We start from the raw sequence: 26,791 nt of genomic DNA, 5'->3' as shown, positions 1-26,791 counted from the left end.
TTACCTCATACTTCAGTGTGTTTGTCAAAACACTGAGAGAAGATTGGGAAACTGGGGGCTGAGAATAATTGTCAGCCAAAAAATAGTGATCTTTGTACCTGTTCAATACAAACTCACAGGTGTCTCAATTACAAATATTTGCTGCCATGATCAAACATCCTGGGTAAATTATTGGAAGGCAGCTCATGTTTCTGTATAAAATGCGGATGACTTGCAGATATGAAATCACGCCTGCAGTGTCACTGACATCATAGTGAAACAGCAAGTGGAGGATGGATAGTACAAAGCGTATAAAACGGGAGAATAACCTGCATGATGTCTCATCATGTCCACTTTCTTCCACTTCTTCTAGGGACGCCAGCGTTATCTTCAATTCTGTACACCCAGGGTCTACAAATATGGACTACATTCTGGCCATTTTATTTTCTGTGATGCACATGGTCAGTGTGGGCACAGCTGCTCCTGTGACCATGGACGTTGTTCTGATGAAATCAAAGGTGAAATGGATGGCAGAGCAGCTGGTGGTTAAGTTGGACAAAAATGTTGAGGTAATACACAAGTGGCTCTGTTTGTGTTGAAATAGAATCTGAAGTTTGTGTTTTTGACCAAATCACGTTTTCTCTCTGGCTTGCAGATCCCCGCTACACTGACACTCAGCCCACCCACTGACAGTCTCAATGGGCCGTCCTGCATAGTGCCGGTCCTGGAGGGTTATAACAGCCTCATCTCTGACAGCCTGATTGGGGTCTCTCAGATCAAGACTGAGATCTCTTCGCTGACGGGATACCTCGATCAGTGGAGGAAGGTGCATTGCAGCGAGCAGTGGCCAAAGCTTTCGCTGCCGAGGAGAATACAAGAGCTGCAGAGTCGGAAAAAACACGTTCACACTGTGAGTTTTGAGGCTCTTCTGAGAGTGAAGGAGTTCCTAAATCTTCTGCTGAAAAATCTGGATCTTCTCGAGAATTGCTGAAAGATCAAGCTCAAAACGGCTTTTAAAAGTACCGTCGTTGGACTTTCGGTTGGTCAAGTCAGTATCCGTGATGTCTGACTTTTACTCAATGGATTGTGCTGAATTTTTACAATGATTTTTGGAAGAACTATACAATTGAACATGCACTTATTTATATATTCATGTATTTATTTATCTATTGTTTTTATAAAATATGTATTTTGGTAAACAACGGTTACAAAACACACTTTCAGGCTATTTGCAGTAAAAGTATATTTTCCCGCACGATTAAATGCAATGACTTTTTTTCAGTGCAATATTATCAGATCTATTTATGTGCATAGATGACATTTTGTCTATTTTTGTACATTTGATTTTTTTTTGTATAAATACTGGATTTAAACAATAAATAATTCTCCAAGCGGTCAGTGTTGTGTCACGAGGGGAGAGGAAAAATGCACGTAGCTCACGTAAAGATTTCGTCATCTCTCGCTACGTGCCAGGGCCGTGGTTGGGAAATTTTAAAACCAGTGCCATCGGCTTATGATTAACTGCTGTTAAACACAGCTTTACAAAGGTTAAATATAAGCAAACTCATAATGAACTGAAGCAACAATGAAATCTCTTTATTTTTTAAAGGTCAATATTAAATACAAAACGCAGGGAATGTTTGACTCTCAAGCAAACGTGCGATATCCTTCCACGTTTTTATTTTAGAGATAAAAAACAAACCAAAGAGGGACATGGATTAAAACTACTACTATGAACAGAATGAATATGAACGGGAATCACATCCTGTACTGAACAGACACCGTTAAGACAACACTATACTTCAGAATACTGATGACTCTCAGCACTAACTATCAAACCACTTGTTTCTTTTCATGTTGCTGATCTTGTCACCGTAGCCCATCAGTTTCTTCTTGTACTGGTCGACCAGATGGTCAAAACTGTCCCCGTCACCGCTCTTGAAATGCTTCTTTGCCGTTTTGACTTTCTGGAAAATAAAATAAAGATACGTGTCATGTCACATCAAAATATTGTTTCAACTATGACATTATATATATCAATATTGGAAAAGGTACGTGGCCGGAGTGAGCTACAGTGGAACCTCGGTTCGCAAACGAAAATGGTTAGTTTATAAACGGATTAATTTAGATTCTTATGGGAAATATAGATTCCGTTTTTGAACTATATTACGGAACGAATTACGTTTGAGAACCGAGGTTCCGCTGTATATATGATCATGATGATGTCTCTTTAGCAGCAACGCTCTTTTCAAGGACCTGGATTGCTCCCCCCTTTTTGCCCAACTTCACATTTTGTTCTCTTCCGGAGTTTGTGATTAAAAAAACTAAAAGAAACAAACTACATTGTAAATTCGAAAGACTTAGCGTGCAAAAACACACGACATCCCAACATGTCTTAAGTTCCGCAGCAGCAGCTTGCATTCATCATTCAATTTATTCTAATTTAATGAGCCACATTTAGGGATACAATAATATCTGCAGGTCATCAGTACCAAAATTACGTGGCGTAATCAGCTCGGCTCGTCTCCTAAGCTGAGAAGATGATCAAAGACTTCAGGAGAAAGAAACGAGACGGTCTATCGCCCTCTCCACCCGGAGAAGTAGCGGAGAGCAGGGCCAGCCCGACATTTGAGGAAGTCGATGTATAGAACACCTGGCAGGTCTCCACACGAGACATCCAGCAGCAATTTCATCCTCGTCTCCATGTAATATTGAATTACTTTTAGGTACTACAGTGCTTCTTGAAGTTTCTCGTATAGCAGTGCCTCAGCAGCTTTTCTACACAAGATGATTTATGAATATGGTCCGACTATAGAGCAGTATATTATACAGGGTGGCCCGACTATAGAGCAGCATAGACACAACGTGTGCATTCACCTGGTTTCTGGACTGTGTGGGTTTTTCTATCTGACATCTCTGATGTTGTTTTCTGCTGGAGCCAGGCTTCGCTTTTTTGGGTGGTGGAACCTTTTGCTTCCCTTTGTCACGCATTCTGCAAAACATGATGAGGAGTTAGTCATCACGGCAAAACAATTAGAAAATGTCCCAACAAAATAAAACTGCTTGACTCTAATACTTGAACAGTTGCATGAACAAAAGTCGGCAACACAACTGTCTATTTTCCTGCTCATTTGATTTTGTGAATTAGAATGAATGGTTCTATATATGTATAAAGATAGGGATTTGCTGCATTGCAGTTAAATGGCGCCTATTTTTGCCATTATATGTGCCTTCCATTTGCAATGCTTGTTTCCCCTACTCCTGAAAATGTATCGAGAGACGTGCACATCCCAAAATGGAAGCACTAAAAATGCTGCATCAGGATTTACCTGCTTAAGCAGTGAGTGATTGAGGGAGAATTAAAAAGAAGAGATCAGACGTTAATAAAACAAACTGTACCTGATCTTCGGTCCGTGATGGGAAGGAAAAGCTAGAACTTTCCTCCGTTTCTTTCCGTTCTCCAAATCTATGTGTTCAACCTCCTGTTTGGTCACGAAGCCGGAATAGTGTCCATCTTTGTTCTGCTGGAGAGGAGGAGCTGAGAAAAAAATCAAAATAGATATAGGTAATAGTAATAAAAAAGAACCCAAGGAACACTAAAACCAAACAGACGCGTAACAGTAATCTGGTTTTAATCTGGTTTCTCCACCGTGTAAATGTAATCTGGTTTCTCCACAGTGTAAGTGTGTTGCTTTGCATCCATGCTGTGTGTCATGTTTTTTACAGTTTAACAAAAGGAACGCCAGGAATCAGAGAAGGTATTTCCTCATCACCTATTCAAAGATGTCCAGGAAACAACAACCTATATAAGATCATCTGCATTACAGCTTCATGTGAAATATGTTCTCTCAGCTGAAAAAATAGAAACACATCTTTATACTGTATTTTTTAAAACAAAAACATATTTATCCACCTCTCTTCTTTCCTATTGAGGACTGCACTTTATCTTCCTCTTTCCTGGGTCCCTTTCCATCTCCAGCCATCCGGGACTGAGGTTTTCCTCCCATGAAGGACCGATTCTTTGCCATCGCCTACAAAAATATCAATGCAGTAAACGCGCTTCATTTAAACTGCTTTTTTTTTTAATTGAAATATCTTCTAAAGTGTTACAAATATACCTTCTGTTTTTGTTGACGCATTTCTTTCATTTTGAGTTTCTTTGAATCCTCGAGGGAGAACTCCACAATTGGTCTCTGCAAGACGACAAACACACACAGCCGTGTGTTATTATTAGACATAACAGTTATAACATGCAGGATAAAGAACGTTACAATGGAAATCCTAAAACTCACGCAGATGGTGATTTTAACATCACATATTTACCTTCTGTGAAGCAAAGATGTCGGGGTTGTTGTTGAGATAACGAAGTGTGCTGAGCGCATGTTCGTGGTCCCGGAACTGGACAAAGCCATAACCTAACGACTGTCCAGTCACCTGACCCTTCACTGGCTTCTTGTCGTACATCACCCGACACTGAATGCAGAAACAGGAAGTACACAAACAGCAGGATTAAGAATGGTAACAGCACCCCCTGTTGGACACAGAGCTCCCAAAAAGCTACTTCCAGGATTGTTTAACAAAACAGCAAATGAATATTAATTACATTAGAGTGATATTTCCATATGTAAGTTTCTCACCTCTGTGACGAGGAATCTCTTGTTCCCCTTTACTGCTTGGAGACAGAGATCTTTGAGTTTCTTGTCATTCACTGACTTGGGCAGGTTATGGACACAAAGACGAGTCTTTGACACATAAATATTTATGCTCCGAAGCTTTGCCCTCTTTAACTCTTCAAACTAAGGGAAATATACAACACAAAGTAAAGGTAATAAATATTAATGCTATATTATACTTAATAACAATAGTCCTTGTGGAAAGGACAAAAAGGTTTGAGAAGTAGAATTAACATACTCTGGCTCGTTTGATCATGTCTGCTTCAGACACACCCTCGGCAGCCTTGGTACCAGCTCGGACCACTGGATGTTTGAGTGGGTTGAGAACAGCAGTTTAAGAAGTTTGACAGGACTCTCACAAGACAGGAGAGGCTTACTCAAGTAGCTGCTAACACAAAAGTCATTTACCGAAGAAGATACCTCGTATTTAACGCTACATTTAATCGTATCACAAAGGAAACATCACATCGAGACATCTTAACATTACAAAATAATGGATGTTAAGTCAAATGCATTAAACATGTTAATATTTAGTGTGGAATGGGGAAACTCTCCCTAATACGGCCAGAGTTCATGAAAAGTCTTTACTCACATCCCTCTCTGGCCAGGTACAGGTTCCTGGTGCCTGTTTCTACTTTCTCTTTGTTCACTTTCAGTTTGGTTACATCCTCTCTGCTCACTGCTGTCACAATGAACAACTTCCTGCCATCAACACGGACGCCACCACTCTGCTCAGATAATAAAATGTTACAACCAGGAAGCAACATTAATTTATTTATTGAGCAGAACAGGGGGAAAAGCCGATGCATTTGTTTAACTGTTCGATGCTGATGAGCATGCATAATACCTCCGACTCCTCCTGTGCTGCTGCGACGCATCTGTCTGCAGCTTCTTTAGTCTTAAACTGAGCAAACGCACAACCTGGCAAAATAATAACATTCAAAAGGAGTAAATCACAACGTTTTCTCAGAGAGAAGGCATTTCAGTGAAGCAATGGCTGACCTTTAGAATGTTCGGTATCTGGGTGGATAACAATTTTTATGTAGGTAAGCTCTCCATATCGTAGCAGAGCTTCCTCAAGGCCCTCTTCCTCTGTGTCAAAGGACAGGTTCCTGTAACAGACAGCAGCACGATTAACAAAGACACAAGACGGGATGTACTCAAATGTAGTTCAAACGAAATCAAGAGAACAGCAAACCTGATGAAAATCGTTCTGCCCTCTTTGACATCTGAAGGCAGAAGTTTCCGTGAGGCTTTCTTTTGAGCTTCGGACAAAAGTTTAAATCGTGTCAAAAAGACGTTTATGAAAGGAAATGCGACAAATAATTTATCACAAGCAACAGCATCAAATATATACCCGATTTGGCCTCTTCATCATCATCGTCGTCATCCTCATCCCCACTGTCACTCTCATTTTGATCATTCGAACAAAGGCTGCTCTCATCATCATCATCATCATCACTATCACCATCTTCATCCTCACTGTCCTCCTGATCAATCTCTTGTTCCTCGCTATCATCTTCATCGTCTGATTGGGATTCCTCTACTTGCTGCGCGGCTGGTTTGGAGGCGAATCTGTGGACAGATTGTGAATTAAGTAAACCAAAGACGTAAAATAGTTTTAGCATCTCGTGTTCTAACAGACGTAAACATGTCTGAGGTTCACACTTTGTCTTTTTAGACTCTGCTTGTGTCTTTTCTTCATCCTCATCATCTGCGTCACTCTCGGCATCTTCTTGTTTTGTCGTTTCCTCCACAGTGCTTTTATTTTCTAATAAATAATAATAATAAGAAACATTGCTGATGATAATATGTTCCAATGACCACAGGGAGAAACACATCGTTTCCATGAGTCTTAAAATGAAAACTACCTGCAGCTGAAGATGATCGTGTGGAGATAAACTGATCCTTGGGCACAGCCCAGTCGACCGCTACCTTCCGACCTGGGAATGAAACGACATTGAAGAAAAGCATTTACAATTTTAAGTACTTTAACATTTACTAATCAATTATCAATGATGAACAGTGTTTCTCAGGAATCAGAAACGCTTCCCTCACTGACCTTTTATCTCTGTCAGGTTCAGGCCATTAAGAGCTTTTGCTGCCCCGCTCACATTTTGAAACTGGACAAAAGCAAATCCACGCATCTTTCCATCTATGCAAAGTACAGCAGAATAAAGATAAGAATAAATAATCAGACTATTCAACAGTCACTCTTTTTTTTTTTTTTACATCCGGTAATATCGAGATCCTGTTATTACCGGGTTTGAGGGGGATTTTGGCCTCAAGAACTATTCCAAACTTGCCACAAACTTGTTTTAGATCCTCTTCAGAGCACTGTAACACAAAACATTTCATGTGCTTCCTCTAAAGAAACAAATGCGCCACTTTAACAGGAGATTTGGAACTGAGAATGGATCAGCGATAAATGTGGTCATCAGTTTGAACGTGTACCTTAAAGCTGAGGTTCCTTATGATGAGTCTTGCTTTGAGTTTGTTTTTCCTAAAGCTGGTCTTCTGCTGATTTTGCTTTGGTGCTGCTGCTGGATCTTCAGACGCTACACGCACGACATGAGCAGTTAGCATCAAAGAGGTCGTAACACGACATTTTAAGAGTTGGTTTTAGGATAAGGATATTAAACACACCAGGTTTCTTTCTGTCTTGTATCTTCTTCTTCGCCACGGATAAAGAAAGACGTTGTCCGTCAAATTCTTTTATTTCTTTTAAAGCTCGTTGTGCATCTTCCGCCATGGAATAAGTGACGTAACCAAATCCCCGACATTTTTCTGAGCCTGATTTCATAGAACAAGAATGCATCGTCTTTATGTTTCAAATCGAATGCAGTTCGGTAAAATGCAAACACGCGTTATATTACAATCCGTACTATAATTATTTTGTAAAATAAATAAAATATTTACCCGTACCTTTCTCTCTGACCACGAAGCATTGCTTCACGGGACCAATGTCTGAAAATATTTCCACTAAGCGTTCATTCGTAGCTGAAGCTGGCAGAGAACCAACGAATATAGTTTGCGCCGACATGGCTGCGTGCTAACGAGCTAATGTGGATGTTAACGCGTGAATCTCGCCCGGGCTCAGTGGAGACTTTCAACCCGATAACTAACTATATAAGAATAAAGTATGAATAGCCTTTACCAAACTATTGAGTATCGCAGCGATGAATGCGTAAAATAGATCCGTTTAACCTCAACATCACTTGTGACCACATTGAATCTCATGTTTACGTATGTGGGCAGCCATCTTGGAAAATTCACGGAAATGGTCCCGAGCCTCGTGTGCCCACCGCATTCATTTTACCGCCACCTGCAGTCACGGAGGTGCTACTACCTCGCATTAGTTCAAAGACACTGGAAACGAGAAAAGCGCAGACCTCCTCGAGGAAGAATGGTGATCTGGATCATTATCAAAAGGTTATAAATTATTATTGGCATCTTTATACATCAACCATAAAAAGTAAAAGTGAATAGGAAATTATGTGTATTTTCAACTGATTTCTGGGTCCGTAAATGGAGTTTTCATTGTTAAAATGTTAATATTTTTTCCTGACCTAGTTCTAGGCCAGATCCAGAAGACATTTTGTATAATAGTGGAAGTTGTCTTCTGCAATTTAGAACTGAAGAAGCCTCTTGGATGAGAGGTGAAACATCTTCCATCGAACTTAAAGAAGTCCAGATTTCAACGGAAACAAAACCGCAAGGGCTTTTTTGAAATGCTCCTCTCAGACAGGATGTTTGACTGTACCTGTACTCTAACATTCTATCTAATAAATATATTCATCATCAGATGATGATTTTGTTTTCCTTGACCTGGATCACTGAGAACCTACAATTATATACCTACAGTATTTGTCCACCAGAGGGCAGTATTTATCTTCCTTTACTATCTTTGCACTGCTCTGTAACTCATCTACAAAACAAGCTGCTAGCTGCTGGAGAAGTCAAGCTCAACAAACATTGTTGTTGCAACCTAATGGGTAACAATGAGTGTGACCACCCCCCCCCCCCCCCCCACACCCCACCTCAAACTGGAAGACCTCACTTTTATTTCAAGTTGTGAAATATTTTGCAGAACACACAGAAGCTCAAGTTACAATATTATAGGTACTCTTTCACATTCAAAACCGTCAATAAAAATGTCACTCGTGGTTTGTAAAATGTTAGCAAATAACATTAGCAAACATGAACTGAGTTTGGAGTCAAAATCACTACATAAATTGTAGCATCATTCCTTATTGATCTAGTCATGTTCAGTGTGGAATCAGCCTCAAAGAAGACATTTGGCACAACTTCCTGAATGGGTTAATAGCACATACAGAGTAAATCATGAATGTACCCATATTCGGCATCACCAATGGGGACCAACATGGTTGAAGTTCTTGTGGAAGTGAAAACATTCTTCTAAGAAATGGCAGACTATCAACAGCCGTTTGCATAAATATTAGTGGGCAAGAGAATTTCACTTCCTCTTAGAGAAAGTAGAGCACAGAAAGGACTCTAAAGACTAGAGTGCACACACACACACACACACACACACAGTGAAATGCAAAGATTCACACGTGACATTCCTCACGTGTGACATTAATCTTGATTATGCTCACCAGCACATCATTGACATTTGTTTTTATTGAATGTTTTTAAAGCAATTAATATCCTGCCATAGAAATAGAAAGCCTTTATTGTCATTGCATAGCGGAGATATGAGATTAGGAGCGCTGTTACTTAATTACAATATAAAATAAAAACAGCAGCAGACATTAGGTCGGGGAGGCGGCGGTATTGCACTTAATTTGTAACACATGCTTTTCCTTCACATCACTAATTGCACATGGTGATTAGGTATTTTGTTTAATGCACATGTTGGTCAAATCAAATCAATTAATATCCTGCGAAAAGCACTAGAAGAAGAAGAGAATATTCTACCAGCAGTAACAGATAAAGGCGTCAGAGTCAACACAAATCGACTGATTATGAGAGGAACGAAAGGTTTAAAGTTAAACAGTGATGCCAATCAGCCCAAGGACGAGCGATCGGCTGGATATCTAGAAACAAGTTCACTTCTTTGTGCGTTTCCTTATCTGGCATCTCATTGCGTCCTCTGTGGACACATGAGGTCACAGGAGCCTCACAGCATCAAATGATCAGTTCCCTGTCGACGTTGAGAAAAGTTCAGCAGAGCAGGCCAGACAACAGAAAACGTCTGTCGCCGATGTAACAACACAACATATACTATCAAAACAAAATCTTACAACTGAAGCACGTCAAATGTTCCTTATCAAATGCATCACATTGTTAGGACTCTTCATGCTGTAAAGTGCAAACAAAGCCTCTACTTTCTACAGAAACTCAGAAAAGAGCAGGTCCCTCCCCCTCAAAGCGCTTTACACGAGGCCTCACATTCACCCATTCACACACACATGCATGCTCCAGTGGGAGACTGGAGTATGGTGTTGCCACTGGGAGCAATTTGGGGTTCAGCGTCTTGCCCAAGGACACTTCGACATGCGGACAGTCAGAGCTGGGATTCGAACCAATGATTTACTGATCACTGGACGAGCCACTCTACCTGAGCCACAGCCGCCTCTCGGTGCGAGTCGACAGCACCCACCGTGCCGCCCGTGTTTTACGTGGCCATTACAGAAAATAATATGCATTTGATGCAGAACTTCAGAACAATTTTTCTTTTTTTTTGCTCACAGACAAGTGATTTAGTGCTTTGGCATCACCTTTGCAGGGTTAATGAGACCTTTATAACTCATCCATTGTGCTGAATAATTTAAAGCCCTCAAGCTTCAAATCATTTTTAAAGTACAGAGTCACAAAAGCTCCAAATGTCTTCCTCCAAATATCACAGGCTAGCAAAGCAACCACAAAAAAAGAGCAACAAGTATGTGACAAACATGTCAAACAAGCCCAAACGCAATGACATCCAATCAATGTCCACTTTCAGGGTGTCACTGACTATTCCACCCCCCCCAACCCAGGCACAAAAAGCCCAATGCATAAAAGGATTTTATAAAAAAGGTAAATACAGAAACAGTAAAGTTAGAATTTAAAAATTATATTAAGTCCGCTAAATAGGACTGTAATTAATTAATCGCAAGTAAAGCGACAATTTGACACCCTAGAAATAACAACATCTTACATCCTGGCCTTTAGCGGCACAAGGCGGAGAGACTGGAGGAATGCGTTCACGCTGGTCAAATACTCTTGCTGGTGCCTCTTCAGGTGACCTGCGTGGGTCGAATCTTCCCACTTCTTTCCCGTCACTTCTATCCCACGCGTCCGCAAATGAGCCATCATTTCCTCGACAGCTAGATAGTCGCTTATAACATCGTTCTCGCAATAGAAGAACAGCGCCGGAGCTCTAACGGGACTGTTTCGAAATGCATCGATGCACACGTCAAAGTAGTCTGTTGTGTGGCGCCTGAACACGCTGAAGTAAGTTAGAGCGGCGTTTTTGATCAGCTTCTCCCACCCTGGATACACACTCTTCCCGAGACCTAAGCGGAGAGAACACTTAGTCCAAATCGATAAACGTTTTAGCCGTTGAAGTGTAATTATGCATCAAAAAGAAATGAAGAAATATCTCAAATGAAAATAGTCACCTGTGGCCATCAGTTCCACAGAGCCGATCACCAAGCTGTCGTATATTTGGCCTTTAATCCTCTGCGTGAGCGCCTGATATTTCTGTTGGTCCTGGGACATTTGTAGCAGCAGCTGGGTATACGTAAAGCCGCCGATGGAGAAGGCATGGACCAGCAGAGGACGGGAGACGAAGCGGTCGCTCTGAAGCAACTCCAGCAACCGCAGTCCTTCATCGACTCCCGAGCGAGGCCACAGGAAGTGTCGCACCTTTAGAAAAGTAAGCAAACAAACACAAAATTGTTTTTTTAATTATGCTGCATTATGTCAGAATCAAGCATGCAATTGACTGGAAGGTTGATTTGCCGTGGCAAAAATGCATCGACAGCGTCGATGCATTTTCTTAACACACATTTTGGTGAGTGGATAAAACGTTTGTTGTTTGAAACTTTGTTTCAGAACAGTCAAACCGCACCTCCTTGTTTATGGGAACATAAACAGATCCTGAAGGAGCGAACCTGAAACCACCTGATCCCTGATCAGGGGTTAAGTCAACGCTTTATTGCGTACGTTCCTGAAAGCATGCATTGAGTCATACACTCACGTCACTGCATGGACACATAGCATGTCGGAGTGATACTGATGGCATTAACTACACTAGTGGAAAGCAAAAAATATCAATGTATAGCTGACATTTCTTTTGTATTCTGCTGTATTACAACCTTAACAAGCACAAGGATCAATTATTTGAAGCGCTCTTACATCACTCTCCACCACAAGCACATCGCAGTCGGCACGGAGGTAAATGTCACAATATTTCTCCACAGCTTGGGGACGCGAACCCAACCACGGCAGAAGCAGCGTCAGGGGCTTGCGTTCCCCGGAGGGTTGGGGCTGACGCTCCATGACGACAGACGACGGCGCACTGACGTAGGTGACGCGCTTACTGAGGCGCTGCACCGTAATGTCCAGACTCACGGCCATCCTGCCCGACATTCCAGCTGCGTTCAAAGAAGTCAAGCTGGAAAATCTGCAACATAAAGAAGCAAGGGAACAAATACAAGTAAAAACACAGAGCAGAACGAAGCAATAGAAACACAAACACGACGAGCAGCGTTAAATAACTCCAGTGTGTCACATTAAAGAATATAAATCTTTAAATCTTTATTCTTTATTGCAGACACAATGGTCCAATTAAAAAGCACACATAACATTTACAACATTTACAACGTTTACACAGTAAACACAGTAATCCTATAATAACATCAGGTACCAATGACACCAAATACCTGAGTTAAACTTCACAACATCATCAGAACACTGGCTGAGCCAGTGTTGCATCAATTGTGTAATTTAATATTGGTTTTATTTTTATTTGTATTGTTAATTGTGGATGATTTATGTACGAAGGACTTTCAACGGAAACAAGCCCGCAAGGACTTTTTTGAAATGCTCCTCTTAGAAGAAGAGCCAGTGGCTGAGCCAGTGTTCTGATGACGTCATTCCCTGAGTCATGCAGCCGACATATAAACCTGTATGACAGGTATCTCAGCTGAGCATTAAGTGCGTTAACCCCGACACCACAGAACATCTCACTGGCGCTGGACCACCTGGGCTTCCTGAGAAGTATCCGCATGCAGTCATTGTACGCCCTGAAGAAGGTGACTTTGACCGCTTCAGAGCAAAAACTAAATTTCTTCTTCAGCATGTTGGCCTGCGCATACAGCATGCGCCGCCGTCTATCTTAGAGTTAACTGTTAAGTGTAAACATGCTGACTTTGAATCTAATGAATCTGAATAGTAGCGAGAAGACTTCGATCAGAACTTACAGGTAGTTTCGGTGGAGATCCAGCGTTATCCTCCCACCATCCCGGTCCTGCCGGAATCGACCGCCTTCCTCCTCCAAACTCGTTCGGGCGCAGGGGAGACCCTCCTTCCTGCCATTTTTTTAACCAAATGAACCGGAAATAGTAGAAGAAGCCGCAGCGACTTCCGTTGTGATGATGATGATGAATATATTTATTAGATAGAATGTTAGAGTACAAGTACAGTCACACAGTAGCATGTATTACAGTACAAATAACGTCAAACATCCTGTCTAAGAGGAGCATTTCAAAAAAGCCCTTGCGGGCTTGTTTCCGTTGAAAGTCCTTCGTACATAAATCATTCACAATTAACAATACAAATAAAAATAAAACCAATATTAAATTACACAATTGATGCAACGTAACATTAGAAAAACAAAAAGAAAATGATTTTACACCGCCAGTGCAAACTAACAATTAATCTAAAATAAATTACACCACTGATGCAAAATGACAATAAATAACTTACATAAATTACAATAAATTACTAAAGCAATTAATACGTGCAACATAGGTGGACAAAAAAAAAAAAAAAAGGAGGGGGGGTTTGATCCGGAGAGAGTCGTGATGACTATCTCCGTTTCTCTCCCCCTAAAAGGTGTATTTTTAGGGCCTTTTTGAAGGAGGCCAAAGAGGTGCATGTTTTGAGGGCGGGAGTCAAACCGTTCCACCCTTGGGTGGCCGTATTGTAAAAAGATGATTTACCCATGTTAGTCCTATAGGAGGGGGTAATCAGGTTGTTGTTTGAGCTCCCTCTAGTGTTGTGGCTGTGGATGTCACTAAATCTGTGGAGGTGTTCCGTCAGGTATGCAGGGATTGAGGGGACTGAGGGCAGAGCTGCATTGACTATTTTAAATGCCAATCCCATTTTGAGTTGTTTAACCCTGTCTTCTACCCTGAGGCATTTTAGGCTAGCAAAATGTCCAGGAAGAAGGTGGGTCATGGGCCCCAGATTGAGGAATAGCCGAATCAGTTTGTTTTGGGAGGTTTGGAGCCTGGTTTTCAGGGACATTTTGATGTTTGAATACCAGGAGGTGCCAGCATAGTCAAAGAGGGGCTGAACGAGGGCTCCAGCAAGCGTCCGGAGAGCACTTTTGTTGACAAAAGCAGACATTCTGCCCAAAAATCTTGTTCTCTGATTTACTTTTTTGATCACCTTAGTTGCCATACTATCAACAGACAGGTATTTGTCAAGAACATAGCCCAAATAGGTAATCTTATTACCCAAGTCTGCTGCAGGATGGTTTGTTTAAACTGAAATCACTGATCCAAAGGATCCGTATAGCAAATGTGTGGCAGCAATAATGGTCATGTCCCCTCACTGAACTCATGTTTGCTCTGTCATTGTTCCATTCTAGTCATTTTAGCTACGGCTGGATTAGAGCTTTCCTGTGTCCTCATCAGTCAGTGGTTTAACCACACCCCTCAGGAAGTTCCAATCGCCACAAGTTACCAACCACCAAATGATCTGAAATATCCCACACTGTTGTATTACATTAAATGTAACATTATCATTACTGTTACAATTATCATCAGTCACTGTGGAACAGGAGTTACTGTGTTCTTTTCCCTCAGTCCTTCTCTGTTCCCTTCCCTTCTCCACAGTCGTACTAAACGCCACCAAAGGGATATTTACGAGCGTATGCAAGAAGCAGAATTAGCCGTAAGAGATGATACTGAATACTGAGTGACGAACAGTGGCTCAGGGTTAGGACAACAGGAATGTGCTAACAGTGAATCTCAGTGTCAGGTCAGAGCAGCAGCGTGTGGGACAGCGCTGGTTGTCCAGAGGATGTGTGGTCTGTCCCGTGTGTCGCCTTGTCTGACGGGGAGAACAGGGGCACAGCACAGAGCGTATGAAAGGACACAGCGCTCCTCGGCTAGAGACTGCAGGCAGGCAGCAAAGTCGAGCAGCACATATGACCGAGCGGGCTGCAGCAGAGCGGGCTACTGACGAGGTAAGAACGCCGAAACAAACCAGCGATAGGAAAGCATTTCTGTCATTAATGTCTGTCCTTATGAAGCGCTACACTCGTGTTTTTATTGTGGGAACGTCACAGAAATGTATATGAGAAGGAATATAAGGTTACATACGGTATATCATTTTCATTTGCAGGAGATATCCAAGGTTCAGTATGATTGTGTCTTTTCATTCTCCTTTCTTTTCTTTTTTTTAGGCATGAGGTCCTGTCTGAGTTTCTCGGTCCATCAAACATATGATTGGCCAATGTTCCCCAAAATGTACAGCGTGTGAATCCGCAGTGGAGTTTGCAGACCCTTGCCATGTTCTCCCTGTGGAAGCTTTACCTTTTTCTCTCCGTCTCCCAACTTCTTTCCCTTCAAATCAGAGCCTTTACTGGGAAGGCTGGAAACGAAGTCCAACAACCGGACTATGACACGGCCGTGCAGCATCTCACGGAGCCCTCACAGGAACCCCATGGTTCTCGTTCGGCCGTGGGGAGTTCCAGGATTGGAACTGGAGATGTGGACTTTCTGGATGAAGTCTTTAGCTGGCGCTCAACATCATCTGAGGAAGCAGACAGAGAAGATGTGATTGGTGAATATGGTGGTTTACAGGACAGATCAGAGACCTCTCTCATGTACCCTAAAGAGAAGGAACACATCATATCCACTTCCACAGACACGATTAAAGACGATGCAACATCCAAGGGGAGTTGGGAGAACCGGCTAGCCTTCCCAGGGTTGCAGAATGAAACAGCACACACCAACTTTTCTTTTCTTCTACATGGCTCGCTTCAATCTGATGATTACTCCACTACACCACAGCTTGTTGGATCGGAGCAGAACCCTGAGCATCCAACTCCAAACCTGGGCACCGGCAGCTGGTTCCAGCCAGCAGGTCCTTCTGTTGTTACACGCGACGGGATTGTCCCAGAGAAAACTGGAGAAGGACTGATTGATATTACAGATGATAATTTACAAACAGAGGTGGTGAGCATGGAGGAAGATGCAGGTAAGAGTCCTTCCTTCAATGCAGTATATATATATATATTTACCTAACATTAATTACAGGTCACATTTAACACCCAAGACCCACTCATTTTCTTTAAAATGACATCATGTGTGACGTTATACTGGCAGAAACGCATTGAGAAACGGTTTTTGCAGATGACGGCATCACTTTATTCCCTGAAGCTTTCCCTTTCCGATCCATCAGACATTTATCTATTCATAATGGACACGGTGAACGTTCCAAATGAGTTTAGAAATGTCCCGCTGCTTGTTTGTTCTTACCAAACTGGCACTTCCCCGCTAATGGAGGATGTGACACCAGAAATAGGACACGTCCCACTTTTAACCAGTAGGATCACTGCTATTGGTGAAGCCATGCAGCTTATTCTGAGCCTCGTTTCACGAGAGAAAGAGTTGCTTACATTATTTATTGGTTACGAAATCATGGCCGAGTATAACAGTTGAATACTTCTACAGATTCTTCAAGCAGGAATTCCACATTCACGGTGGCGCAGTGTGTTTTCACCATGATTAATAATAGCCACACAAAACGAGAGCAGCAATGAGGTCACGGCTGGCTAATCAGAACACATCTCTCCATCGACTATAACATGAACACACGCATACACACACACTGTTTGCTCAGTCTGCAGCTCTCTCTGTGACCCAGTTAGGCATTCCCAGTTATGAGGCCACGCCGTTTCATCGAGATTACCTTTACATCTAGAAGTAGAATCTCCCTGGGCCTTTTCTGGACAATAAAGGCTTTAAAAAGTGTTCATTGTTTTTTTTATCGTCATTACATCTAAAAATTCATTCATTTTCTACCGTTTTTTTCTGCTTTGCGGGTCACGGGAGTTGCTGGAGCCTATACCAGCTTGCGATGGGCGAGAGGCGAGGTACACCCCGGATGCATCGCCAGCACATCGCGGGGCCACACAGAGACAGACAACTAGTCACTCACACTTTACGGACAATTTGGGGTTGCCGATTTACTCAAATTGCATGTTTTTGGAGGTGGGAGGAAACCGGAGAACCTGGAGAACCCGGAGAAAACCCACGCGGACACGGGGAGAACATACAAACTCCGCACAGAGAAAATTATTGTTGTTATTAAAGCTGCTCATTAAAAACTGAAGTACAGAGTTTAGGGTCTTGAGCCAGATGCTATCATCAGCATGCTAACATACTTATAATGAGGCTATCAGGATTTGTTTGACTGCAACTATTTCAATATCATTTTAATATATTAGGATTTGTGCTCCATTAACATTTGTATGTCAACATTCTACATTTTGGTTCTCTGCTGGCTCAGCAGTTTACTTGTTTGTGTAACATTTAATGCGTTCTTGTCCACAGATGACTCCAATGATGATGATTCGCTTGTCTCCAAGACTGGTGGCGCAATCTGGCTCGATGGGAACCAGGCAACATCTGCCACACCCTGCAAAGCATCAAACCAGTCCTGGACTTGCACTGATCCAGATGATTTCATCCCTGGTGAGCCCCTCCTTCCCTCTCTGGCTCACGGTCCTGCCTTTTTTGTCCCTCTGTATCCAGACTGGAACTCTGCCCTCGCCACATGGGGATTTGCTTGGGAAGTACACGTCTATGGCCTGGGGTCTGTCTTCACAGGATTTGGCCTCATCTCTGCGGTCTGCCTGTTAGGTCTGCCCCTGCGCTGCCCCCCAGGAATCCCCTATCTCACTCTGCTGCATTTCCTCCTCCTGTCCTTTGCAGGTCTACAGGCTTTTAGCTTGCTCTATGATGCTTACAGTCATCAAGGCCGTCTTCCTCTTCTGTATTCTGTGCTCCTCTCCGAGCTTCCCTCCCCCTGTTTGATCTCAGCATTCTCTTTGGCCATCCTGCTTCTTTCCTTGTGCTCACGCATGCATCTTACAGCTGCTAATTTCACTTCCTTCCCAGTCTTGCCCAAGCCTTGCCTATTGTTGTGCATGTCCTTGCTACATTTTGTAGTCTCTCTTGGGTGTAGTGGCATGCTTCAGGTCTTCAAACGCCTCCCCATTGTGATACTGATATTCCCTCAGAGTGTATTTGTATGTCTCACCATCTTTCTTTCGTGCTCCTACCTCATATTTTACTGCTTAATTAAAGTCAACACCAAACACAATTACAGACTGAACGACCACGGAGAGAGTGGAGCATCTCCTGAAAGGATGCAACCTGCAAGGTGCCCATTTGCCAATGTGGAGGACTGGAGTAGGGCAGCAGGAGCTGGGGTTGGGGCTTCATTGTGTTTACTAGGGTACGGGGGTCTTCAACTTTATGGGATCCTGCATTTTCTTGGTTTTGGAGGGGTTGAAGGCTATGGGCTCCAACCTTGGCCTTGGTGGGGGTACCAGGTGGGCTGTAGGCTCTGTGAAGTTGGGGTGTGCTTATGTTTGTCTCTAATTGGTACACATCCTCTGTTCTGTCACAACTCCCCCATCAAGAATATAAGTCACCCTCGGCCAGGCTCTTGGTCGCGCCTTTACTGCAGCTCCCCTTCAAGAGTGCTCACCTTGACCTCTCAGGCAGGTGTAAATTCTCCTGTCCTCGCCTTTCATGATTCCTTGTCTCAGAGTAAGCAGGAAAAGGTCGTGGTCTGTGATGTTATCAACAAAGGACAGTCAGAGGCCCTTCCTCTTTTCTCAATGGTGGAACCTCGTAGAAATGGCTTTGACTGTGTCCCCAAGTCCAGCCGAACCAAAAGCATGTTATTGCCTCTGCACACATCCCCGAGTCCACCTCGAAAGCCTGAAAATGAAGCCGAGTCTCAGCCACCATCATCACTGGATAGCCTACACCTGGACGCTGATTCTGCGATGGACCTGCAGCCACCATCTCCCATAAACTTATCACGTAGCATCGATCAGGCTCTGCTATGTGAATCCCTTTTCTCTCACAGTATCTTTGGTTTGCCAAAACCTTTTCATGCTTCAAGTATCTCTCTGAGTTCTCCAAGCCAAAGTGTTTCAAAGCAAGAGCCAAGCTTTATCGAAAAGGCTCTTTATCAAACCTCCTCATGTGATAATGTGGATCAGGATAATGCTTTTTCGAGCTCAAGACCTTCCCAGGCAAATGTCTCTTTGTCGTCTCACAGCAAGCTACCACTGTCACCAGGGCAATGGGATTGGAAAGGGAGCATCACTGGCTCAACTCAGGGCCTGTGCAGCAACCCCGAGGAGAAAGCAAAGCTACGTTCCCATTCCTGGGTCAACAGAGGTCAAAACTTTGCCCACAGCAGCGTTCCACGAGCAATTCCTCACCTTTCTTACCACAGGCATTACCGGACCCTAAGCTTAGCCTCCCCGGACAGTCATGGAACCGGACAGCTGGCAGGCACTAAACCTTTGAGTAAAAGCAAACAACTGGAATGGGATCTTGCTGTACAAGCAGAGTTTGTCAATGTGTGCAAAGAAATTGATTCTCTGAGTGTTTGCAGTGATACCATTGAACTGTAGATTAAAAAAAAAAAAAAAAACGGTTCCAACTGGAAGGCACATGCTGTTGTACGGAAATAGCAGATTCTAACCAAACTCAATTACTGTACACATTATTAGTTATACATCTGCATTTCAACTAAAGTAAGTGGAGTGGGCATTAATGACTTACAATAACATGTTGTGTCTTTTCATTTATTTATTTATTTAACAGGGACAGCGCACATTAATAAACATTTCTGTAAATGTGCCAGAATTAATTCATGATTTCACTCCAGTATGTCAAATATGAACAGTGGAAAATGCAGAGTGAGATTACTGCGAGTCCCTTGCTTCAAATGTGAATCAGGCTGATGCTAAACTTTGGTCTCTACAAAAGTGCGGTACATCCTAACATCTCACCCAAACCCAACCAATGCAGAAAGAAGGTAATGACAGCATTGTTGTGCTGTATGAACTATACTGTACGTTTCCTCTTGTCTCAGTAGAATGTATTAAGTTTGCAGGTTTTTAATATCTGAAGTTATTTGAACAAATGTTACATTATTCGACATTTTTGCAGTCTGATTTCATTATCAGCGCTCGTTTTGTCATTTAAGGAAAAATATGTTAAGCAATTAAGATTATGCATAAAAACATACTACCGTCTTTTTCGTGCTTAAAATTAAGTATGCGATTGCCTCATTTCCTATAAATATGTACACTCCTCTACAGAGCAAAACAGAGCTCAAACATTGGATGAGATTCTGATTTTAAACCGGGATGGTTCAAAAGCGGAGAACAAATTTCACAACATTGCACTATGTATAATATTATGTGATTGTAATATTAAAATTATGTGATAATAAAGCTTCTTCTACTTTTTAAAATAAATTATTTGACTTCCTCTTCTTCGTCACGTTACTCCATTACAGCAAAGATTGAGTAGGATGCAAATGAACTCTTTGGCTCTTGATCTGTAGAGTCCAGTTGAAGTGTGTCGTTTCGTCTGTCTTTAAAGGGGTCAGAGAAGGGACAGACAAGAACGACGACAGCTTGCTGTTTGCAGTTTGATCATACACGCCCAATGCATCCACTCATAACTGCTGAGCTCGGGGCGCTAGGTCCCGATAGTGTGTTTCCTCTTCCACCCGCCTCAGTAAAGCCGCTTTTCATGACTACACAAGGAAAGGAACGAAGAGATTAAGTGTTTTCTGTGTTTTGTTGGTATTTAATTGCAATAAAATTAGTCTTGATTGGAGAGGAATGAATGAAAGAAGCAGATGGAGGTATGATAAAGACATGGATGTACTTACATGGCACAAAAGAATATCTAATGAGATAGCATGGGTAAGAAAAGAGGAAGATAGAAGACAGTTTTGATGATTCCAATTAAAATTATATTTGATAGTCAATGGTTCTGACATGGACACATATTTTTTCTTTGCTGTTACAAAGTGCCACAAATTCAGAGAGAAAAACCCAAACATACTTAGATAGAAGGTATAAAGAATAATAGACAAACAGAGCAAGAAAGAGTCAGAAGTGGAGGGCTAGACAGAGGTCAGACTTACGAGTGGATGCCATGGACTTCTCCCTCCATCTGAGCAGACATGGTCCTCTTTTCAAACTTCAGTTCTCCACAGTACATCATGGACCTGGGACAAAGATATGCAGCACATATGAGTCAAACACCCTTGCATAATTGAAATTGAAAATTCACACGAACCGTAAAATGGACAAACTCTTGGCTCCAATGTCCTGACAGCCATGCTGGATTCCAGCAATGAGGTAAGGAGCAAATTTATGGATGGAACCTTTGTCTTGTACCGATCCTGAGACACCCTGTGCAACCTTCACTTTGTCCCTCTCACTGTACAGACAAACACAAACCTCATTCGGCATCTGATGCTGATGCAATTATCGTTTTGTTTGTTTTTCTTATACAGCGAAGGATGTCCTCACCTGAAGTACCGTTTCTGACTGTTATTCTTCTCCATGGCATCCAAGGAACCCATCCCCCGGTACTTTTTCAAACGCACACCATCTGAAAAGAAGTATTCTCCTGGAGCTTCAGTGGTCGCTGCGAGCAATGACCCCATCATTACTATAAAAAGTAAAATAAAAGGATATATAATGAGATCAAAATGTGCAATACAACAAAACCTAACTAATAAAAGTATTTTTCTAAAACAGAACTGGACTTCTCGATCAACAGCCATGCATGCCCCTGACTCTTGCCCATCTTTGAAAAGCCCTAGCAGATTTAAATATGTTTTATTATGTGACTCATTCTTTTTGAATCTGCTTCAGAGGGTTCCACTGAATAATTCAAGGGAAAGTAAAAAAAAAAAAAAAAACAACCTTGAAGATCAAGAGAATGAGAACTCTCTCAACCTGTAGATGCTCCCAGGGCGAGAGCCTTCACCACGTGGCCCACAGTCTGAATGCCTCCATCAGCGATTACTGGTACTCCAAAACGTCGGGCATACTCTGCAACCTTGTACACTGATGTACCCTGGGGTCTTCCACAGGCCATCACTGAGAACAAACGCACAATGTAGTAAATCTGCAGCAAAATATCAACCACAGCTGACATTAATGCACTATTATGTTCCCTGTTTGAGGGTTAGCACATTAGCAATCTAGCAAACTGTTGTTTTGCATCTCTTTTTCAAACCGATCACTGATCTGGAACAGGACGCAGTGCTACGTTTGAAATCATACCTTCTTGAGTGATACAGATGGAACCACAACCCATGCCCACCCTTAGGGCATCAACACCAGCATCTATGAGGTTTTTCGCTTGAGCTGCTGTCACCACTACAGAGATACAAGAGAGAAGAGGTTATTGTGAGCTTTCACAACACAAAGCAAAGAGTGTCTATGGCACAAGAAGAAAGCCTACCATTTCCTCCAACCACCTGCAGTTCAGGATATTTCTGTTTAATATAGTGGATCATGTTGATTTGATACACGGAGTTTCCCTGGGAAGAATCCTGTAAATAAAAGGGAATTGGCTCAGAAGACAAAGTAAATATATGCAAACTGAAGGCTATGTAATGCACATTTTATTTAAAACAATAAAAATATCATTGAAGAGGTTCAAGAGTTAACCCAGTCCAGTACATTAATTCTACCCGCATGAAGTACTATGCCATCAGAATCAAATCAGCAACTGAAAAAGCTCTACGAAGACCCTACCAGGACGATGACGTCCACCCCGGCCTGCACGAGGAGGTCCAGCCTGTATTTGTCGTCCTCCCTCGTTCCGATAGCAGCTCCACACAGCAGCTGTTTGCGCGAGTCCTTGGAAGCCAGAGGATAATCCCTGTTCTTCTTCAAGTCAGTCCTGGCAATGATGGCAACCAGCTCATCGCTGTCATTCACTATGGGAAGCTTACCTGGGAGAAACAAAATGATGATGAGGGGTGTCAGCTGACTAAGTCTAAAACGCTGCTTATTTTTCCTACAGTCAGGTAACTGACGACAACTTCACCTTTTTTGCTGCGTTGCAGTATATCATTAGCCTCTTTTAGTGTGACTCCAGCAGGTGCGACAACTAAATCTTCTCTCTGAGTTATCGCCTGAATCAAAAGATCACATTATTATTGGATATATTATTTTATCTGTGTACACAATAACACATCAGAAAGACTCTCACCTCCTCCAGGGGTCTGGCGCGGTCCTTCTCAGACAGAAAGTCTATGTCTCGAGACGTGACCATGCCAACCAGCTTGCCTCCCATTTTGCCCGTCTCCGTAACTGGGATCCCAGAGAAACCATGCCGTGCCTTCGCCTCAAAAACATCCCCGACTGTGTGCCGAGGACTCATGACCACCGGGTCCGTAATAAAGCCCTGCTCAAATTTCTGGCAAGAGCATCAACAGAAATGCTGGCTGATTAAAGGATATTCTACTCTGAAAGCAAAGTCACAGATGACTTTCCATTTCTTGTTTTTGTTGACTTACCTTGACTTTGCGCACCTCATTGACCTGAATCTCAGCAAGACAGTTATGGTGAATGATTCCAATCCCACCCATCAACTGAAAAGATGAGAGAAAAGAAATCATTCAACACACTGAAAAAAGTGACAAATACCTACATTATTCTTGTGCGCTTGTCCCTCTTGATTGTGATGTGTGTGTGTGTGTGTGTGTGTGCTAGGTTGATCAGTGCTTGCACTCACTGCCATGGCAATGGCCATGGATGACTCCGTGACTGTATCCATGGGAGATGAGATGAGGGGCGTCTTCAGAGTTATTTTCCTTGTTAGTGCAGAGGTTAGATCCTAGAAGGCATTTGGAAATAAAAACATAATCTCATGGTAATTTCAGATCTGAACTTACAGCTAAATCTAAATCAGACAAGCTGACATCCTGTGGAGTGACTAATATTCTGTGTAAAATGGTTTTCCCCACATAAGTCCAACTCTAAAACTAGGCTGGAGGTGTTTTCTCTTTCAGCCTGTCAAAAAGTTTGAATTCTATGATTTACTTTATCTACCACAGCAGTATGCAGTAGGTCAACCCGGAAAAATAGTTTTGTCTCTTAGAGTTGTCCCAACTACGGTGTTGTTTTGGGAATTGACTTGCTTTTAAATGTTTTTTTTGTGTGTCGCTTACAAATTCTAGATTGTCCAGTGTGAGTTGAAATGTCATATGAAAAGGAGAATATAAAAACACTTCTCAGTCATTAAAGAGGACTCTTTATATATACTGGAGGACAGGGAAGGGCATATCGTATTCGGATACTCACCACCTCATCGGAAGTGAAATCTATGAATCCAGGGAGAATCAAAAAGTCACTGAGAGGAGATACAAACACAGATCTGATCAGAAAGACCCCACATTGGGACCGGAGATGAATTGTGTCAATATTACAAATAACCGTCATCGGGTCATTTCAGAAAGGCTGCATCTTTTAGCCCGTCAGCCTTTCAGCCACTGAAATGTTGTGCATCTATTCTCTGCACAATGATGAATCTCTGCTTAAGGAAACAACACTGGTACACATTAACACACACTGACACATGCACAAACACACGCTGCTTTTAACGTGTGCGACACCACTCACCCTCATCCTTAAAGTAGTATTACTCATTATAATCCTTAATATAGTACTAAAGCAGATTGCTAACATTTAGTGTGTGATTCTGTGTGCTCGTATGCACACTTTCATGTGTTTCAGTGTGTTACACAGTGTCTTATAATGAATGGATGAAATACACATGTGGGTTTTTCACTGGATGCTCTTACTTGTATGTGAGTCCGTCACCGATCGAGAAGAGTTGCTGTGCTGTCAATCCGTCCTCAGGGACATAGCCTGTGCTTCCACTAATCAGGTAGTCCACCATGCTGGAATATAAAGACACACCTGACACGCTCACATGACAGCATAAACTCTGCATCATTCTGAATATGACAATAAATGGAAGATCCTAATTCCACATCTCCATTGTCTTAGATTTGTACTGAGCATGACTCGTGTTGCAGATGTTCAATATTTGAATGAATATTTTACTGGCTACTGCAGACACGCCTTCGTTGATTACCTCTTGATGATAGCGGGGTGCAGGAACCATCACCATCTTTGCACAGTAAACCTTTTATATCTGTACTGAGCCCTTGCACCATACATGCGTGTTGTTTATAGCCTGTCTGTCTATAGCCAGATCCTATTAAAAATCTCTGCCCAGGTAGCTGATAAATGGCCTTGGAGAAGCACCCAATCAATGTCACAAGAACGTGAAAACATCTCATCTGTTGCTCGAGGTATAAGGCCGATCAGGAGTAGGAGACTGACCTCTCGGGTTCATATCCGGCTTGAATGCGAGTAGCGCTGTATCTCTGGGCAGCAGTTTCATGCCCATGTGGCATAGAGTGGAGATGAGCCCCGTAGGGGTGAGGCTGTTGCCCATCTCTGTTGGAGATCCGTGGCTGAGCTGGCTCCATGTCCCCTACAATCGTCCTATAGTCAATTTGGTAATCGTCCTTCTCTCCATCCCCATAGCTGTCATAACCATGACCCTCCATCGCTAGGAAATCCAGGGCTACGACCTCTCGCTCTCACGCACAGTCTTCAAGGACTGATTCTTTTCATCTACTCAGTCTCAAAAGGCAAATTCCAACACACTGAAATTGTTGTTTAATTATAAGAACTCAAAAAAGCTTATTCTTTGAGTGCTTGCTCACATAAACACTTTTCAGACATATCTGGCACACAGGAGTGAGGGGGCATTTCCATCTGTTTTGTGGCTACAAAAGGACCAGAATTACTCAATTTCCCCAATTCCAGTTTTAAAAATATCTACCGTTAAATAAGATACAGAAGCAGCAGCGAGAAGAGCAGGAAATAAATGCTGCTGTTTTAAGAAGAGTGTTTGTTTTTCTGCTTTGTCAGGCCCTCAGCTAGCGGGACAGAGGCTGTAGATAACCTGTTGATGAAGTTGACTACACCTGAATGATCCAGAGCCAGACTCGTGAGCAGCCGCTGGGAAAGGAGTCAGGTCTTGATTAGGCAGCAGGTGCGTCCCCCCCCCCCCCCCCCTGGAGGACCAGAATGAAGTGCCGTTTGATTATCTGAGGAGCTTCTCTTCCCCTCGTTCTCCCGACGCTGCTCAGCTTAACTCTGTTTCTGACAGTAGCAGACGTCACTCTCCCACAAAGAGGATTGGAGGCATTAATGGGGGTGGGGTGGGGTGAGAGTCAGACCCAGCGAGAGAGGGACGGGTCAAGATGACACTTGAACACATTTTACCCTTTGGAGGATTACCATGGTGTTTAGGTGTGTGTGTGTGTCTGTGAAAGAGGCGGATGTCAAATCGCAGAATACTGTTGTGCAGCAGGATCGGTCCGTTGAGACAGTGAAGCGAGGCAAACAGTCTGTGTGCATCTAAAGGCAGAACCTTCAAAGGAAAAACAACCTTTAATTAATTATTCAATTATAATGCACATCTCAAAACCTCCATGCGCATTACTTTCTACCTTTGCCAGTCAGAAAAAAAAGTTACCAAATTCAAGGAAAGGTTTATCATCCCTCAAATCTTGTCTTTTCTCGTCATTATCAACTCATTACTCACTGCAAGAGTAAAATAAAAATTACGAACCTGTAATTTAGTCAGGAAAGTAACTTGTTCCCGTCCTCAACACCATCAGCTGCAGGTGACTAAATGACTGCTTGTGACAGTTACTGGGAAACTGGACCAGCAAAGCCTCTTAGCCTCTCTCTCTCTCTCTCTCTCTCTCTCTGCCCCTGCCCCCCCAGTGGTGCTGTC

General features: G+C 42.6%; 5 protein-coding genes across 6 annotated transcripts; 2 read left to right on the top strand and 3 right to left on the bottom strand.

The window, feature by feature from the left end:
• Nucleotides 1–398: 398 nt before the first annotated feature.
• On the top strand, nt 399–970 carry LOC137893999 (leptin-like). The gene is made up of 2 exons (XM_068739456.1): nt 399–548; nt 635–970. Exons 1-2 carry the CDS (start codon nt 399–401, stop codon nt 968–970), a joined length of 486 nt encoding a protein of 161 aa, XP_068595557.1.
• Nucleotides 971–1,554: 584 nt separating this feature from the next.
• Nucleotides 1,555–7,695, bottom strand: rbm28 (RNA binding motif protein 28). The gene is made up of 20 exons (XM_068739373.1): nt 7,578–7,695; nt 7,299–7,445; nt 7,107–7,210; nt 6,914–6,989; nt 6,715–6,807; nt 6,524–6,595; nt 6,321–6,423; nt 6,010–6,227; nt 5,851–5,917; nt 5,655–5,764; nt 5,500–5,573; nt 5,245–5,380; nt 4,891–4,955; nt 4,617–4,775; nt 4,303–4,452; nt 4,098–4,172; nt 3,893–4,010; nt 3,379–3,517; nt 2,857–2,971; nt 1,555–1,946 (listed from the first exon to the last, which is right to left on the bottom strand). The coding sequence occupies exons 1-20, from the start codon at nt 7,693–7,695 to the stop codon at nt 1,806–1,808; spliced, it is 2,280 nt and encodes a 759-aa protein (XP_068595474.1). The 3' UTR covers nt 1,555–1,805.
• A 3,116-nt stretch (nt 7,696–10,811) lies between these two features.
• si:dkey-5i3.5 (uncharacterized protein LOC565091 homolog) lies at nt 10,812–12,239 on the bottom strand. The gene is made up of 3 exons (XM_068739897.1): nt 12,018–12,239; nt 11,279–11,525; nt 10,812–11,173 (listed from the first exon to the last, which is right to left on the bottom strand). Exons 1-3 carry the CDS (start codon nt 12,237–12,239, stop codon nt 10,812–10,814), a joined length of 831 nt encoding a protein of 276 aa, XP_068595998.1.
• A 3,137-nt stretch (nt 12,240–15,376) lies between these two features.
• Nucleotides 15,377–19,557, top strand: prrt4a (proline rich transmembrane protein 4a). Its single transcript, XM_068739946.1, has 2 exons — nt 15,377–16,094; nt 17,453–19,557. The coding sequence occupies exons 1-2, from the start codon at nt 15,404–15,406 to the stop codon at nt 19,555–19,557; spliced, it is 2,796 nt and encodes a 931-aa protein (XP_068596047.1). The 5' UTR covers nt 15,377–15,403.
• A 1,032-nt stretch (nt 19,558–20,589) lies between these two features.
• impdh1a (IMP (inosine 5'-monophosphate) dehydrogenase 1a) lies at nt 20,590–25,571 on the bottom strand. 2 transcript variants are annotated; one of them, XM_068739051.1, is made up of 16 exons: nt 25,321–25,571; nt 24,774–24,872; nt 24,274–24,322; nt 23,705–23,806; nt 23,487–23,561; nt 23,180–23,386; nt 23,015–23,102; nt 22,720–22,919; nt 22,424–22,514; nt 22,243–22,338; nt 21,913–22,056; nt 21,481–21,622; nt 21,245–21,388; nt 21,090–21,173; nt 20,832–20,848; nt 20,590–20,693 (listed from the first exon to the last, which is right to left on the bottom strand). In XM_068739051.1, exons 1-16 carry the CDS (start codon nt 25,548–25,550, stop codon nt 20,590–20,592), a joined length of 1,872 nt encoding a protein of 623 aa, XP_068595152.1. In that variant the 5' UTR covers nt 25,551–25,571. The 2 variants fall into 2 exon arrangements, with proteins under 2 accessions (XP_068595152.1, XP_068595150.1); XM_068739049.1 differs by lacking the exon at nt 20,832–20,848 and having other exon boundaries at nt 20,672–20,693; nt 25,321–25,550.
• Between the last annotated feature and the right edge of the window lie 1,220 nt (nt 25,572–26,791).

The sequence above is a fragment of the Brachionichthys hirsutus genome, chromosome 5, assembly GCF_040956055.1.
Source record: "Brachionichthys hirsutus isolate HB-005 chromosome 5, CSIRO-AGI_Bhir_v1, whole genome shotgun sequence".
NCBI lineage: Eukaryota > Metazoa > Chordata > Actinopteri > Lophiiformes > Brachionichthyidae > Brachionichthys > Brachionichthys hirsutus.
The sequence above is the reverse complement of the archived record's forward strand: the minus strand, read 5'-3'. Positions and strand labels throughout refer to the sequence as shown.